General features: G+C 35.8%; 2 protein-coding genes across 2 annotated transcripts in view; one reads left to right on the forward strand and one right to left on the reverse strand.

Annotated features, from left to right (window-relative positions):
- The window catches only part of LOC116776905 (1-phosphatidylinositol 4,5-bisphosphate phosphodiesterase epsilon-1-like), a 49,345-nt gene extending 38,679 nt beyond the window's left edge, over positions 1-10,666 (forward strand). Inside the window, exons 23-39 of the mRNA XM_032670203.2 lie at positions 93-235; positions 479-663; positions 871-993; positions 1,408-1,571; positions 2,083-2,274; positions 2,736-2,955; positions 3,434-3,558; positions 4,544-4,751; positions 4,871-5,082; positions 5,323-5,452; positions 6,259-6,335; positions 6,926-7,022; positions 7,289-7,415; positions 9,230-9,329; positions 9,648-9,744; positions 10,104-10,241; positions 10,538-10,666. Of these exons, the coding sequence (XP_032526094.2) occupies positions 93-235; positions 479-663; positions 871-993; positions 1,408-1,571; positions 2,083-2,274; positions 2,736-2,955; positions 3,434-3,558; positions 4,544-4,751; positions 4,871-5,082; positions 5,323-5,452; positions 6,259-6,335; positions 6,926-7,022; positions 7,289-7,415; positions 9,230-9,329; positions 9,648-9,744; positions 10,104-10,232 (2,329 nt within the window). The 3' untranslated portion in view covers positions 10,233-10,241; positions 10,538-10,666. The remainder of the gene's footprint in view (positions 1-92; positions 236-478; positions 664-870; positions 994-1,407; positions 1,572-2,082; positions 2,275-2,735; positions 2,956-3,433; positions 3,559-4,543; positions 4,752-4,870; positions 5,083-5,322; positions 5,453-6,258; positions 6,336-6,925; positions 7,023-7,288; positions 7,416-9,229; positions 9,330-9,647; positions 9,745-10,103; positions 10,242-10,537) is intronic.
- Positions 10,667-14,505: 3,839 nt separating this feature from the next.
- On the reverse strand, positions 14,506-16,775 carry LOC116776929 (protein phosphatase 1 regulatory subunit 3C). The gene has a single exon (XM_032670236.2). The coding sequence runs from the start codon at positions 16,708-16,710 to the stop codon at positions 15,850-15,852; it is 861 nt and encodes a 286-aa protein (XP_032526127.1). The 5' UTR covers positions 16,711-16,775; the 3' UTR covers positions 14,506-15,849.
- Between the last annotated feature and the right edge of the window lie 1,501 nt (positions 16,776-18,276).

Here is an 18,276-nt window from a genome sequence, read left to right on the forward strand (position 1 = left end):
ATGATTATAGTATATTATAACCAGTACGGCACAGAGGGAGCCACTTGTAACACATTATAAGCATTGCACTTCAATAATTTTTCCATAACTAGAGCTAACGGGATCCGACACACGAGTTCCTCGCTACCAGACGCCAGTAACAGAACCAGCTCGATCATGTCCAACCAGTCAGCGGGGTCCTCGCTCACGGAGTACTTCTCTGACGAAGACTATGACGAAGATGATGAAATTGATGGTACACAGTAGATTTATATTTAAGACAACCCTAGTTTCACCAATGTTCACATCCCCAAATATATTTATCATAAGTATATCTAAATGAATTATTTTGTAATTATCTGGCGTAAATTTAATCAAATAGGATTTTTAAGGCACATTATATTATTAATAAACTATACTAACAATAAGTTTAATAATTTAATTGTGTTATAACGAAAACCATGTATTAAAATCCTAAAAGTATGATATCGTCTTATAGAGAAAGAACTGCATAAGATTCTGAACTCGTTCGAAGATAAAGTGGGTAGGACGTCTCTCTCGCTCTACCAGAGCTTCCGTAGGGGGGAGGGAGAGGGAGAGAACGCCGCAATGAAACACGCAGCCAACAGAAAAAGAAGTAATCAGATAGCGAGAGAATTAAGCGACATGGTCACATATGTTCAGGTGAGAGTTTGACTTCACCTTAACAAAACAACTTTCCCTTAATGACCAGTGTTGCCTACCTAAATAAGAATATCTACTACAAAAATTACGATATCATTTCTATTTATGAATATTCTGATTTAGATTAAGAATTAAAAAGGTCCGTTTAGTAAAGGTTGAATTCTATTTGTCCAAATTTTGACAAATATTTTTATATTTATTCATCAGGCAATAAAATTTCGCGGTTTGACCCCGTTGTCTCCGCGGAGTTCAGTCCGAGCTGCTCCCAAGGAACCGTCTGCAGCTTGCAGCTTCGAATCTTCGGAGAGCAGTGACAGCGCTCAGAGCAACGTTAGTCTAAAATAAGAACTTCATAATTATATTAAAGAAAATTTTATTACAATTTATATTTATGTTATATATAAAGTCTGTATAATATAAAGTTAATAAAAAATAAAAAAAATCTGCTCGTATCGATGGGGTACACGGGAAAATTAAAATATTTTTGGCGGTAAACAAATAACAAGACTAACTAACAGACACCTTCATCTAGTCCCGTGATGACGGTACTAGATGAAGGTGTCGGTTACGGCGCCGAAACGTGAAGATTATGTCACAGAATAATAAAATACGCGTAGTTTCCGAAAGACTTAGTTTCATTTAAATAAACAAACTTGAAAGTCTTAGATTATTTATAAATATAAATTAACTTTTTTTGGTATTTACCGTAGTAATTAAAATCGTTTCTAACGCACCACCTAATAGATGGCCCACCAGCGCGGTCGTTGTCTCAACACGCCAGCCATTCATCACCCCTGCTACCGCTGTTCCTCCGTCAACGAAGCCATAGCCAAGAAAATTTGCAGGAAACATCCTCTGGCCCTGATAGCTCACACTGAAACCCAGCTCGTCAGGACCTATCCCGCCGGGTGAGATTATATTATACAGACACAAAAGCACTAACAGCTTCCAACACCAGAGAATACAAAATTAAGTTTTGACAAATATTCCGTTGTGTAATATATAGTGAGTAAATGGGTAATTAACATTAATGAGAGCATTTGCGCAACTACCCTCATTCTACTCGAATATAAACAACAAATCCATAGACAACAGGGAAAACGGAAAAGTTTGCTTCCATATGCTATTTTATTTTCACGTGTAGTTCATTTTTATCGTTTTTTGTTTTTGGCTAAACTGTTCTCACAAGAAATTCTAAACATCTACGATCTCGTCAGACAAAGATTGTAGATTATTTGTGTCCCGAACCCAGAAATTTTGCAATAATTGAAGGGACAATATTACCATATCAGTTAAATACCATTATAGTTATAATTTATATTATATTTTACATATAAATTGTTAATACGTATTATGTAGTCATAGTTAATGCCTCTGTACAGCTTTAGTCGCATATAATAACCTTATAATTTCTTTTAGCCTAAGGATAGATTCCTCGAACTTTGACCCCGTGACCTTCTGGTCTTGTGGCGTCCAGCTCGTGGCTCTCAACTATCAGACGGAGGACGCCGCGATGGCTGTGAACGCAGCCATGTTTGAGACCAACGGCTGCGTTGGCTACGTCAGAAAACCAAAAGTAATGTGGGATTCTTCGCATATAGCATACCGACGGTTTGTTGCAACTTACTTACTTATTAATCATTTTATATGATTTTTTTTTTGTTTTTGCAAATTAAAATTTGATGATTACAATACAATTACATTTTTAATGACTCTTCGGTAGAATCAATCGTAATAACTTTTTATAGCTTACTTGTAGTATACAATTTTGGCAAACTCCTGTCCCATTTACTGACGGAATATCCACAGTATCTAGGTCCAAACTAAATTATAAATTAGTTTTTATTTTGGTTATTATCACACCTTCCTAAGCGCATTTATATATATACTAGTTTAACATTTTATGATCTAAAAGCTACTATGAGCTATCTTCGTACTCAATTGATTCTTTTAAACAGATACTTGAATGAAGCATTAACTATTCGTATATATTAACAACTTCTTCTCTGTATAACATTAAAATAATAGGAATCAAGGGCTCGTATGCCTAAAAATGATTTCCCGTACACCAGATTCAATCCAATGGACAAAGAATTTGATGGTATCCACGCAGCGCATTTGACCCTGGCCGTCATTTCCGGTCAATACGTTGCTGAGAATGTTTACTCGTTTTACAACGCGTACGTTGAGGTGGAGATCCTCGGTGTGCCGGCTGACTGCAAGAAAATCAAGACGAGGGTAGCCAGACGAAACGCCCTCAATCCGATATGGAATGAAAATTTTAATTTCAAGGTAGTTTCTACTTCTTGGGAACTTTATATTAATGGTATTTTACTGGGACATGTGTATAACATTATTCTTAAAGATGTTATGGTTATATTGATTAAAATTATTTTGATTTTTACCAAAACTGCATAAAAACAAAGCTATTTACGATTCTAAATTAATAAAATACTAATTACAAAGCAGTATATAATTCTATGAGACTATGTTACGGTAGGTTATTTGCATAAATTATTGTTAGCTCATTCTAAATGAAACTAATATTTTTCGATTACTACGCGTATTTCATTATTTTTAAAAACTGCATACTCCTACGTTTCGGTTACTTTGCAGCCACCGTGATCACGGGCGGACGAGATGTAGGGAGTATGTAGTTTTAAAGATAATAAAATACGCGTAGTAATCGGAGAATATTAGTTTCATTTAAACGAATTCTCTCGAAAGTCTTAGATCTCGTTAATGTGATCTCCATTAATATTATTTTCAGGTTAACTTTCCTGAATTGGCGTTTGTGCGTTTCGAAGTTTACGACGCCGATACCAACTATATGTTGTCTCAGAGGGTAATTCCGCTGCAGTGTCTACGGCCCGGCTACAGGCACGTAAGATTGCGGTAAGTAATACATCGTTAAATGAAGCCGTCTTCGAACCTACGACCTCTTGTATCACGTTTGAGTAACTTTACCAATTGAGCCATCGTGTTTTTAGTTGGATAGTTTACCTATCTATCTATACTTTCGTTAAAATACAAAGCATATAGTGTTATAATAACTTTGTAAGTCGTAATCAATAAAGTATAAAGTACACCAACCTTCTTCCGCGTTGATATGCTTATTAGACAGCTAGGTATTTTAAAATTGTTGCTAACCGAAAGTGTCACTTATCTTCTGTGTCAGGTAAATGGCTTGTTTTGTTTTCTTTGCAAGTCCTAATCAACGTAAAGTACACCAATCTTCTTCCGTGTAGATTGCTTATTAGACTGATAGGTATTATTATTGTTGCTAACCGAAAGTGTCACTTATCTTCTATGTCAAATTACATCAGATTAACTTTGAATGTCACAACCTAAGCTCATGGGAAGGAATGAATAAATAAGCTATGGTGGTGTATGAGATATTATTTAACTGGTCAATTATATGTAGAAATCTATTTAGTGACTTTTGCTTGGAAGAATGATGACCTTTACACAATCTATCATACAAACTTTCACGTTTATTAGGACATATATAACGATTGTTCATTTGGAATGGAGTTAAAAAATTCACATCCCAGAGCTTTAAGAAGGTCCACACAATGAGATCTAAGACTGTCGCGAGTTTTGTACGGTAGTATTATAATATATTAAACAGTGATCACGGTTGCTGCAAAGTAACTGAAACGTCGGGAGGATGTAGTATTTAAAAATGATAAAATACGCGTAGTAATCCGAAAATATTCATTCGTTTACGAAGGTTATACATAATTCCCTTCTCTAGTACTTAAAGCGCAGCGATGACGTTCCTTATATTTTCAAACTTTCACGGGACTCCTTGCATGCAACTGCAACTCGTCTACAAGCCACTAACTCAGATTACACTAAAGTTCTCGTCGATCCATAGCTCCCCAACCAACCAGCCTCTGAACATGGCGTCGCTTCTCATCTTCTCTCGCGTGTCTGAAGAAGCGGCCGGTGAGTGTGCGCGGTCAGACGCTGAACCCGGCTCTCCCGCTCTTAGAAGGAAGATACATTTCGTGGTCGTCCACGCGGTGGTGCTCCACGAACCTTACTCCATATTGAAGGTCACTCAAGATACCACCACAAACGAGGTTAGTAATATCCAGGATAGATATACATTTTTTTTGGTAACACTTAAGCGTCTTCTACCTTAACTTAAACTTAAGAATATATATATGGTATTCATAAAAATATATCACATTTTATCCAGGCAATAGCCCAATGCCTATCGAAAGCGGGGGTCTGCAAATCTGCCAGGGGGAACTACGTGTTAGTAGAGGAGGTACCATCGAGAACTCCTACACAGAGGGTCCTAGCTCCTCACGAGAGGGTCTTGAAGACTACCTCCAGACCTGGAGCCAAACTGCTCCTTAAGAGAGTTGGTGATGATCCCAGCAGCAGGGCGTGGCTAACTAGCATCAGGTAATAAAATAGAATAGTTTTTAATCCGACCCTAAAATAATATGGTTTAGTTTTAAATAAACCATGATTATTGACTTTGATATCAAGTTAGAAACAATAGTGTAAAACTTGTATAGGTCCGATCTGAGGAAGAATCCAGAAGTAGCCTGCATATGCCAAAAAAAGCTAAGAAATTCCTCACCAGCACGAGGATATATATATATACCAAATAAGTATCACCTTTATATGAACACCTCCCAGGTCCGCGTCAACAGATCGTCCTCGAGACACCGTACCCTCGGACGAAGAGTCCCAGGAGCAGCGCAAACCAGACAGCTTCCTCGTCTGCATCCACAACGTCTGCCATGAGATACCGTATGCCATACTAAAGGTAACGATCAGATTTATTCCAAAATAATTACAACTTCATATGATCAATCAATGAATATCATCAATCAATACATAATATAAAACAAAGTCCCTCGCTGCGTCTGTCTGTCTGATCGCGATAAACGGAAAAACTACTGCACCGCTTATCAAACAGTTATCACTACTCGATAGCGTGATTCTCGAGGAAGGTTTTAATATATAATTTATTAAGTTTTTGTATTTACCTGTATGATATTTGTTGAAGATGTTGAGAAAACAGGAGCTGTCTCAGAACTTTTATCGAAAACGCTGCCTAAAATTTTTGAGATATAACAAAATAATATATGTTGGAATTTGTATCTTATATAGGTCTACGGAAAAGTCCGCGGTTGCATATGTCTATACCTTAAGGAAAACATACTATATCCATTTTACAACTTTTAAAAAATGGCATTCCTAAAGCGTTTATTGGAAAGCTATTTACATAAATACGGTATTCAGTCTTATCAAAATAAATTACTCCGTTTCAAGCCTACATCAGTATCTGTAAATAACGTTTTTAATCATTTAAATCGGGCAAACCGTTTGTAAGTTACCATAATATAAGTTTAGTAATTCTCAAAATTAAATAGTCTCTTTTATATTTACTGTAAAGAACCCGTGCGAAGCCGAGGCTGATATAGGTATACTTATATGTGAATCAACAAGTAGGCTTTTGCGGCCCTATTTGAATCGTTGTTTGCAAAAATAACAATGCCAAATAAATTATTTTATATTGCATATTTAAGAATGATTTAAAATTCTATTTAACAATGACCTAATCTCCAGGTACCCTTAAGTGCAACCGCCTCCTACGTCATCTATCAAGCTTTAACGAAGGCGCGATGTCACGATGATCCTAAAAGGTTGGTCCTTAAAATATTCTAATTTTAGCAAATAAACTATTATTTGTTTTTCTATTTACTTGATTGAAGAAATTAGTGGACGAAAACTCATACATGAGCTGAATTGTGGACAGGAACTACTTCATAAGACCCAGGGTCATTTGACAGCTAGGTTTAACCCGATGACTGGAATTCTTAAAGGCTTAAGTTGGCTATATCTATTCTAGTGACTCTACTTATGTCTCTGCCTCCTAAACAGTATTCCCAGTAGATTCTTCTGGAACCACTTCAAATATAAAAAAGGATCATGTAATTAGTATCATAAGGATAAACGTCTAAAAAGGCATTACAGTCCTACCCATTGTGTTAAAATTGTGGATCTAAAACTCTATAAATTAAGAGATTACAAAATATATGCTTATATCGAGCCGCTTCTCTTTACTTCTGGGAATTTTAGTGAGAACCATCTCAGATCTCTTTAAATGTCCCAGAAGTAGAGAGATATAGAGTCCAGAATAATTAAATTTTATCTTTGAAAACATCAACAAACTTGACATTATTTTGCTCCAACTTAAACTATGAAAGGGGTTCAATTGTTCAATTCCGTTCAGATTCGTACTTGTCGAAGAGCTGGAATGGGGTGGGCGGGCTGGAGCGGGCGCACAACAACGTGCTCTGGCCGATGATGAAGTGGTCTACGCCGCACAGGTTAGTGGAACAGAAATGTCTTAACTATGTCAATTTTTTTGTTTTCTTGACGATATTATGACACACTCACACGCCTTCACTAATTTCAGTTTACTACTACTAATACTTAAGTGGAGTACTTTGAAAATTCTTTGAAACTTTTATTGGCTATCTAAGAACTTTGATATAAAAAGCATTCTTGAATTAACGCTATAGCATATTTTATCTTATGAATTTTCATTTGATAATGAAAATAGTATATGTTTCTGATCATACATTGTCAACAGGCCAGTTGGAAGACCTTGGGCAGATTCGTGCTGCAAGAACGAGGCAGCACTGCACCCCTCCCTCGACACCGCGCCTGCATACAGAGGATACAAAGAGGACTGAGTATCACTAGGGGAGCCATTACTGGTTAGTCTAGCTTAGTAGAGACAACTGATAGTGATTAAAAGATCTTTTTAAACTGTAAGAGTCTATTGTGAGGTAAATTATAATAACAGAGACTATTAAGAATTAGATAAGTTTCGCAAGGAGTTTTCCAGTTAGTATTATTTAATAGGGAATCGCAGGTAAGAACAGCTTACAACAATCTGTCGAATTGGCCCTAAATAAGCGATATATATGGGGTTTTCCAATAGGGACGCTTGAACTTTGACAGCTGATTGCGGCCATGTTGTTTGAGTGACAGCTGTCAAATGCAGTGTGTTATATTCATTCCCTCCTCCCAAATCACCATGGCAGGTTACAGTGTCGAGCAGCACGTGCAAATCATAAAATTGTTTTATGAAAATGGGTCTTCAGTTCGAGCAACGTTCCGCGCACTTCGCCCGTTTTACGGTCGCGATGATCGTCCTGCCGAGTCGACTATCCGTCGATTGGTGGACAAATTCGAGTCAACCGGGTCAGTTAACAATCAGCCGGTTCCCGTGCGTCAACGTAACGCGAGATCTGCCGAGAATATCGCCGCTGTGCGCGACAGTGTCCTCGAAAACCCGCGGCAGTCAATTCCGCGTCGCGCACAGGAACTCGGCCTTTCGCAGACGACAACTTGGCGAATTTTGCGTTGTGACTTGAGCCTGCACCCGTACAAGATCCAGCTGACCCAAGAGCTCAAGGTTAATGACCATAGACAGCGCCGTGTGTTCGCTGACTGGGCATTAGAGCAGTTGGAAGTTGACGCCGATTTTGGCAAAAAAATCATCTTCAGCGACGAGGCGCATTTTTGGATGAATGGCTATGTCAACAAGCAAAATTGCCGTATTTGGGACGAGACCAATCCACACGAGGTTCACCAAGTGGCAATGCACCCGCAGAAAGTGACTGTTTGGTGCGGATTTTGGGCCGGAGGAGTGATTGGTCCGTATTTTTTGGAAAACGATAATGGTGTGGCCGTCACCGTCAATGGTGAGCGATACCGGTCGATGATAACCAACTTCTTTTGGCCTGAAATCGAGAATATGGATCTGGACAACATGTGGTTTCAACAGGACGGCGCTACGTGCCACACAGCACACGCTACGATGGAAGTTCTGCACGAGCAATTTCTGGACATGGTCATCTCGCGCGGAGGCGACGTGAACTGGCCACCGAGATCGTGCGATTTGACCCCGCTGGACTTTTTCTTGTGGGGTTTTCTTAAGTCGCAGGTCTATGCCAACAAGCCGCAAACCACCGATGCCCTCAAAGTCAACATACGCCACGCCATCGATCAAATACAGCCCGATTTGTGCGCCAGAGTCATCGAAAATTGGACCTTTCGTGTGCGCGCCACCAACCGAAGCCGTGGCGGTCATTTGAATGATGTCATATTCCATATATAATGGGGTCGATAGACCTTCCAAATAAAAAAAAAATTTCGCAAATATCTTTCCTACATGTATTTTTTTTTGCATTTCAAAGATCAAGCGCTCTTAATGGAAAATCCTATAGAAAGATAATTTATATAATTTCAAGTTAAATAACTTTAGCTTAATGTAGTCTAAAAGTGTAAGTTTGACAAAGAATAATCTCTAAGAAGAGAAAAGAATTTTTTTCTAAGTTGCTGCTGCAATTTTCCACCTTAAAAGTGCTGCTACAAAATACCACCTTATTAAATTTTCTTTTCCCTTATCCTTTTCAATTATTTTGGGTTGTTAGTCATAAAAGTCATCTTCAATTTAAATAAATCCAAGTTAATCAATTAAAAAGTGACATGCGTATTTTTAATGCGACCAACTTTTTAATAGGAGCCGGTGGATTTCCTCTCGGAGGTATAATGTCCAGTGAGAATGTGAGCGAAGGTAAAACGCCAGTTCAGACAGCGTACAGCGACCCCACGCATTGCAGGTGAGAAGATATGACATAGACGGAGTGAATTGTGATTCTACCGGCTTCTAGAGCAATTTTTTACATTTTGTACAATATTAAAAGTCAACTAACTCCGTTCTAAGCTTGATTTGTAAGTGTAATTAAACCGCTTGTGAAAAAAATAACCCTTAAGGTCAAGTAAGACGAAAATGTTGATGGACAGTTCTTTTAAAATCCAATCGCATTTCATCCAAGAGAAATCAGCTTGGACTTTTAGTTGAAACACTGAATTATTTCATCTGTCTATCTTTGATTTTTGTACATGAATTTAAGTGTAAAAAATGATTTCTTCTACAGGAGGGTTTCGTCAACTCCACTGGGCAAGGGCATAGGAAGGGCAAAAGGTCACTCGGACAAGGACATCCGGTCATATAATCAAAGGCGTTCTAGAGACGTGAGTAACCAATTCTTCCAGGCCTCATCTTGTCAATTGACAAGGTCAGATATTGTTTTCACTCGCCTGACAATAGTATAGTTACGATGTCTATATAGTATCTTTATTAATCACTCGATAAACGGGACCTTTATATACAACACTATTCTATTAAAATATAGAAATAATTTTACATGGCTCTAACGCTATCCAAATGTTGCTGGTAATTTAATTAGTGATATTGTTATGTTCGTAATTCCTGTTATTGCAAACACATCCGTAGTTTCAAAATTTGCAAAAAAATGTTGTAGCGATTATAAGTGGATAGAATGAAATAATTTTATTTCAAAGAATAGGTTTTTTGTTTATATTATGTCAAGGTGGAGCCAGAAGGTGAGCCGGGCGGTGTGAGCGGGGCGGGGGCCTCGTTGGGGGCGGAAGCCCTGGCGGCGCAGGTCGCTCGCTTCAAGAGGGTCTCGCTGAGGAAACTAAGGGCTTGGCGCTCCTGAGTGTGGCAGGTGAAGACACATAACATAATGAACTGCTGCAAATACTCGAACAAGAATTAAAATAAATTTCAATAAATATATATCCAACGCTGAACGAATTTATCGATCAGCTCCCCTTAATTGTTATCGTAAAAAAGGTTTTTGAATTTTATATTCATTAATAGCACATTTCCTTGGTTCTTATTTCCACTCAATTATTGAATCTATCCCAGTAAATACACATAAATAAAAATAGGTTGTAAATCTAAAGATTTTGGTATGTTTTTGAACATGGTTTCATAATGAAATGTCTTTTATGATTTCAGGTCTTCCGCCGGCTCGGCACGAGCCTGGCGAACCACAGGGCTTCTCTCTCTTCAGAACTCGGCTCGCTGTGGGATTTCTTTAGGATTGATCGCGAAAGACGTCGATCCACTCCACACTCTATTGACCCCATAGAAACTAAGTCACCCGCGAAATTAGCTAGGGATCTCTTCCAAGTGATACAAGAAACTGTCTTCTCAAAAAAGTTTGAAGAGAAGCGATGTCCTTTGGTTAAAGAAGAATCTGATTTAAGCTCGGATGAAGAGGATGGTACGGAGCGACGGATTGCTAATTTAATCGATTTCTTCTTTACAATAGTCAAAAGTCAAAAGGAGGAGAGAAAAGGCAGCGGCGGAAGCTGTTTCAAGAGCTCCAGCCCGGAGGAAGTGACTGCATACGTGCCAAGAAAAATTAACGTGGAACTGGAAGAAAAAATGGAAACCTTGATAGAATTTCTTGCTACGTCTGGCTGTGTTGAAAAAGATGAAACTGAGGATAAGAAAATAACACTCATGGAATTCTTATTTGGCACGGACGATAAGAAATTTGAAATGCCCATGATTGAAGTCAACAAGGGCATGAGTTTGACCGAATCGAACGTTAATGTGAAGAACCTAACGTTTATTGACGAAACGCCAGGCGATGAGGGGAGCGAGACACTTGTTGAAATGCTCTTGAAATACATGGATGACTATGGTTCAAAAGACAAAGAAACCCCCAAAAGTCTATCCATGACCCCATCGCTGTCAGAGAAATCGAAATCCGATATGACGATAAGCAAATTTGAAACCTTTAGTGACATCAGCAAAACTAAATCCGATTCAACATTAACGCAAACCCAGGACACGGTCATAGACAATGAAGGCAGGCCGAGGAGGGTTTCGGAGACTGTCATAGATTTGAGCTACATCAAGTCGGATTTGGAAGCCATCTTCGAGGAGGCGGTATTGAGGGTCTGTGAACTGAAAATGATGTTCGAAGACGACACTATGAGCGAACAGGAAGATATAGAAAATTTCAATGCATACACAAAACCACCTCAAATCCAGTACAGCATGCCATTCAGCGTCGAACTATCAGATATCATAGAAGAGGAAGAACCGTCTTCGAAAGGTTTAGAAAGAGATAGAATGTCTTTAGTACGAGAATGCGCGGAAGAACTGATCAAATACATAGAAGAGAAAGTTAGTAATTATCACCTAGACGATAGTTCTGGACCTTCCACAGAAGATTACAGCAGGGAATTCGATTTAAGTCCAAGCCATAAATCTATAAGTCTTGTAGATTTACGTAATATACCAGAACTACCACCTAGTATGATTTTAAAGCCGAAAGTACTCAGAGTTGACAAATCAACGTCTACCACAGAAATTTCCGACTCCATATCCGATTACTCCAAAAGAATCGATTCTGCCTGCATGACGGAGAATACCACTCTATCATCCAGCTCAGAGAGGAATGAACGGGCTATGGATAAACTGGAATCACTTCATCGCTTCTTCTCCAAATCCCGTCTGGAGATTATAGATGAAAGCTTGGAGGAGATGGAGAAACTTAAGAGTCCGAAGGTTGAATACAAAAGCACTGATACGAAGACGGGTCAGGCTAGCCTTGATGATGTGGAGGATCTTGTCGAGGACAACGACAGAACCGAAAAAGATGACAGGCAAACCATAGAAATGGAAAAATAATGATGTCATAACATAAAGAATATAGACAAAGGTTTTGTTCGAACATTAATATGAAGCCTTCGTTAAGAATAGAGGTATGATCACTAATCACAAGCCCAAATAGACAAACAAGTTATACGAAACAAAACGCAACATGTCGTTATGAATTTAAATTTTCATTTGAGGATATTATCTTCATATCTATATACAACATTTTTTAAACATCTATAAAACCTAAGCTATTAGTACACTTTTAGATCTAGATTGATAATCAAAACGGAATCTATCTAAATTTATATCTATATAGATGTCGGATGATCAAATTAGACAAGATGACTGTCAAATTGGTAGGTACATTGCATTAAAAGGACATAACTGTTCCTCTTTCAGCCGCCATGTTTGATAAGAACATGGTTTTAAAACAAAACATAATTATTATAAAAATAAATTCTCGTTAAATTACGAGAGCGAATAGTGAGATTTTTAATTAATATTAAATGTTTAAAATAATTATAGTATATAGGATGTATTAGTGTTCTAAAATTATTATATTTATATAGCAAGTTGAATTTATATATTAAATTAACAGATTTTATACTACCCTCTTAAAATTAGGAAAAAAATATTCTTCTATGTATGCTATTAACTCAGAATACAAGGAAATCTAATCGTATCTATATAATTTGCATGAAATAATAAAATTTTATTTTCTTACATAAATCTTAAATGTAAATATATTATTTTATGAACTGGTAACACACTTGTACAAAAAAGTAACTATTTATCTATTAGTTTATAGTTATAATTGTATTGTTTTAAAGGATCATGTTGCGATACAAACAGTAATATAAGCGAACATTTATGTATTTACCAAAAAAAAAAAACATCACCTACATTGTCTACTGACTACTACATCCTAGAACTTCGTCTATGCTTGTGTCAAATTTTTTTTAATCTGTGTAATGACAATAGACTTTACGCCTATTTCTGTCTATATAATATTTATTATATATGTTTTTATTCATTTACATGTATAAAGAAATCATTTTAATCATACTCTCACTGAACATAAATCTCTGCACTTCGTACTTCTATATTTAAATGGTCTAAACATTTTTATACCCCAAACGTTTCGCCTGTTATATATTATGGAATGTTTATAAATCTGTGGGATTATATTTTATAAATAAATATAATTTATTTACTGTGGAATATCTTTGATTGTCTTCAAAACCTTGTATCCAACTTATTTGACATTTTCAACTGACAGCTCTGTCAAAAATAAATTCTACGTTATATATTTTACAACTTTATGCACTTTATATATAAATGCCGGTAAAAATAAAACTAGTCTTCTTATAATAATAATAATATTTTTTAATAAACGCCCTTATTCCATTCTACAAAGTCCTTCGCGTTTTCGCGCGAACAAATAAAAATGTTGACATTGGCAGAATATGCAACGATTCCAGTGCGAATGAATCAAAGGTTTAAAAATATAAAATATATATCTGACACATAAAATCACAATATCTATGAGTATAAGGAAATATAAGTATTCATATTGAAAAAAATGACCCAAAAAAAACAACGTTTTTTAACCTAATTCTTCAAATTTCATGACATATTTTAGTTATATACATAATTTTCTATAATTTGATCAAATTTAATGTGTCCAATTTACATTGTGTGGTAACACAACTTACTTTAACAGTGTTATAATTGACAAAATTTATCTCAATTGATAAAACTCATGAAAATTATTAGTAAATTTTATATATGCATAAAGAATCCTAAACATAATATTATTACACTTTATTCTATGGCTTTATTCTCATAGCAACCTTGTTACTTTCACACCTTATAAATCATGGTTGGCATTGGCAAAATATTCTACATCTTTAGTTTGAATGAGTAGAATATTAATTATGTTATATTTTATAGCTAATACTACCAGGAAAACATAAAAAATAAGAATACTGTTTAAAACAACTCGGTTATGTTAGCCATCTTGCTTTATAACAGTAAGTTATTGAGTTTTTAAATAGCGCCATCTCTTATCGATGTTATGAACTATTTCGCATTGTTTATGATTGTTCTAACTTTCACTATTGAATAATAGCGTATCAAAGAGTCGAATAACAGGCCAATTATTCGTCAGTTACATAACTATATTACATTAATTTTAAATTTTATCCAATATACTATGTTTATTTTCAATTTATTAATGAGCTCTCGTAACGATCATCATTTTAGTCACAAACAATAATTGTTTGTAGGTTGGAAATAAAATAAAAACAATTAAATAATCACTTTTATTCACCAGAAAACAGTCAATATTCTTTATAAAAAGTATTTCTAACAGTAATCAGTTCTTTTTATACAGACATACATAATAAATTATATATAACATACACTTTCCCGCTTTCGAAGATTTTCATTAATGGCAACAAAATACAGAAAAAGCAATTCCTGTGTTGCTAACAATAAATACATTATTCTATATATTTTTTTTAAATTAAGTTTCTCTGTACTTTGTTGCGTTCAAAAAAATAAATGAGATTCAAAAATTAATGGAACATAAAATAACTTTGCACGACAAAGTTAAATATGCTCTCAGATTATACGGTCATTCATTTTAATACGAATCATATAAAAAAATAAAAAATCAACACATGCTTAAAATTTATATAAAAAAAAATATTAATATTATTGAAATTATATTTTAAAAAATCACCATTTTAAGTAATCCGTCAGTCACTGCAACATTCTATTCTACGATATAATATTTTCGATAATATAATTCATCTATTTCTTTATCATATATACATTTCGACAAGGATTTAACGATTATTTTATTTTAATTTGACAACCTAAAAAATACCCTCCAGATACACAATAAAAAAAACTAAACGGAAACAGATTAATAATACACTTCCGTTAAGAATATCCACATTGACAGCAACAGGGTAGCCATTTTACTGTCATAAGATCCATGAATACGAAACTGATAATCGGTTTGTAAAAAACATATGAGACGATTTAATCATGGAAATTGGAATGTTTATCATCAGTGCACCATTATTTAAAGTATTAATTGCATTTACAACGTCAAAGTTACTAACAATTTGACATAGATGTGACAAAATTACAAAAACACAACGTATAAAGGTGACTATTTAACATTGAATAAACAAGGTCCACTTGTCGACTTCCCGACTTAACGCCGTTATATGTAGGTATATACGATTTTATTTATAACATGTTTGCGTTTCGTCAGCTCGCTATTTGTAGATTGATATACAATCATATCTCAGCGTCGACATGTTATCTCGTGTCGTTTCGCTAATTACCCGCTTATTGGCTAGCGAAAAACTAATTAACGGACAACTCGGAATAATAATGAAACACAAATAAAAACAAAAAAAACAAAAATCTAACATTCCTCCAGAGGTTACATTGAGATCATACAAAAATGTTTCGTTAAATCCGTGCTATTTCACCCATCTTTAACATCCTCGTCACGTAACCACGGCTGCTTATAAAATCTCTAAAACGAACCTGCTCACACCCAGCTGCACTTATGGCACGAAATCACTGGCACAAGCCAAATAAAAAAAAAACATCACGTCCCATAACAAACATCACCAATACGGAGTGTTGCCGTTGTGACTGGCACGATCCGTCCAAGAATTGCCGTAATTAATCCTGGCACACGCGATAGCTGGCATTTTTTTCACTGATGACTTCTCTATCGTATAATTCGAGCCGTTATTGTTGTCCCAGTACTCGGAACCTTGGCAGCGGTAGCACACACAGAAATCCAGACGCCTGGAGTGTATGGGCAGCTGCAATCGGAAGCCAAAGGTGTCGTAGCTCGAAACACCGTTCTGGTTAGCGGGCCCGGACTCCACGAACTCACAATACGTGTCCTCGTGAGAACTCCAGCCGTCCAGGGTCGCTCTTACGAACACTTCTTTATTAAAATCCAAATTCTTGACCTTAACAGTACCGTCCACTGCACACTCGTTCTGTTTGATAATGACATTCTCCAACGAAATACAATTCTCTGTAATCGAACGCCTGAATTCTAAATAGTTCGAAGCCGGCTGGGGGAATCTCGGCTCCCACAGATCCACGATAGTTTTCGGAGACGCTCTCCTCTCTGACGGTGGACTCGACACAATTTTTAACGCCCAATATGGAGGTACATGGGACGGTTCCGTCATAAACTTGACCTGCTCCAACGCGTATCCTCTGTCATCAGCGAAAACCACTCGTTTGTTCTTCTTATCATCACTTGATATCCGTATGCACGATCTTGGAGCCGCTTTCAGTGTCAACTGCACCGGTTTGAGAAGCGAGAGACACGGCGCCGAATAGCCCCTTGAAGATAATTTAGTCGGCCTTCTCACTTGCGGTGTGTAATCAGTCAGGAAACCGGCCGGAGGACTCCGACTGTAGAACATTTGCTCGGACGCGAGCATGTCTATCGCGGCACACATCACGTATCTGTAACAAACACGTGCGCTTACTGTCGCGGACGGCGGTGAACTAAACGGAATCTCAAAATCAGCTGGTTTTTATAGATGCGCAGGCGCCGGCCACGCAGCGATAAGTGTTATAACGTAGAGTAACCATATTTATAGCGACACAAACAAATATTATTATTACATCACATAACAAAATGATATCGTTAGTCTCAACCCTAATTAACTTAAATGTCGAATAAACATTTATATTTGAATGGGCTTTAGAATTTTTGTTTACAATTAATTGGAAAATTAATTATTAATTAGTAATTCAAATAACAACAAAATAGTTAACTAAGTCGTGGCTGTTTATCACGGTTTTGTTTCATGATTGTCTCGTTACACCGGCGATCGTTGGCACCTTAATCTCTGAAGATAAGGCTATCAGTTATTGTGAATCTCAGAGCACTAATATTGATTATAGATTTATTAATATTTGACATGTTTAGTAATGAATTAATAGCACAAATAATGTTTAGTTATTTTAATAAATATAATTTATTAAATACAAGTAAGTTATTGACACACACACACATATACATACACACATACAGATGTACTTCTAATCGCTTTTCTAATGTTTTATATTATTCTGAAATGAATTACACTTCAATCTTTTTATTTATTTTTGTATCATTCACATAACTTTGTACGAATCAAACTGTACAATTGTAATTAAAAATCAATTTACTCTATGAATAAAGAAAGTCATATTATGCTTTATGGATTTATTAATTACACGTAATTCATACATACCTTAAAACAATATAATATATAAAAATATTTTGAACAAAATAAAAAAATATATATATAAATCAACATCAAAAACGTTTAATAACTTATTTGGTTTATATTTACAATCTGTGTCTTGTTCTTAAGACATATCAACGTCGGTGTTATAAAATAAAAATTATACATGACTTGAATATATATGAAAAGCTGAATAAAATATTTTTTTTCAAATATAATGATATTGGCAACACTAACTTCCTGTCATTTTAATTAAACAAGAGAAATATAAGGCCAATTTGACAAACGATTGCTTCAGAGACTTCAATAGTAATGTCTGCCTACATCAATTATTAATTTAACTAAAATTAATACGTGATTTATTTGTAAGATTGTGTTGTTATAATGTTTTTGTTAAAGTTATTTTGTGTGTAATATAGTATCAATAAATATGTTAAAGTAAATCGGACGTCGTGGTAACCCTACACCCACGCCGATAACACTCGCGTCTGCGGCGAACGCGCGTGATACCAACATTTGTGACACAAACGTGTTCCAGCGTTTATAATAAGTTTGTCAATATATTAATACATAACACAATGTACTAATTATGGATTTTGGAAATGTGTTTACCTTTTTAAATAAATATGTAAAAGTCAATGACCGTGTCATACGTAATGAGCATACGTATTTTAGTTTAAAAATATATTATTTTTTAAAATTTAGAAATCCAATGTATTCTTTATAAAAATAGAAAAGATGTTAGTAAAATAATTCTGATTTGTGTTCTGTTCTCAATGTCAATACAAG

This window comes from Danaus plexippus (assembly GCF_018135715.1).
Source record: "Danaus plexippus chromosome 29 unlocalized genomic scaffold, MEX_DaPlex mxdp_37, whole genome shotgun sequence".
NCBI lineage: Eukaryota > Metazoa > Arthropoda > Insecta > Lepidoptera > Nymphalidae > Danaus > Danaus plexippus.

What these genes read in the sequence shown, in the direction of transcription:
- LOC116776929 (XM_032670236.2), bottom strand. Translation starts at nt 16,710, where the DNA reads ATGTGTGCCGCGATAGACATGCTCGCGTCCGAGCAAATGTTCTACAGT.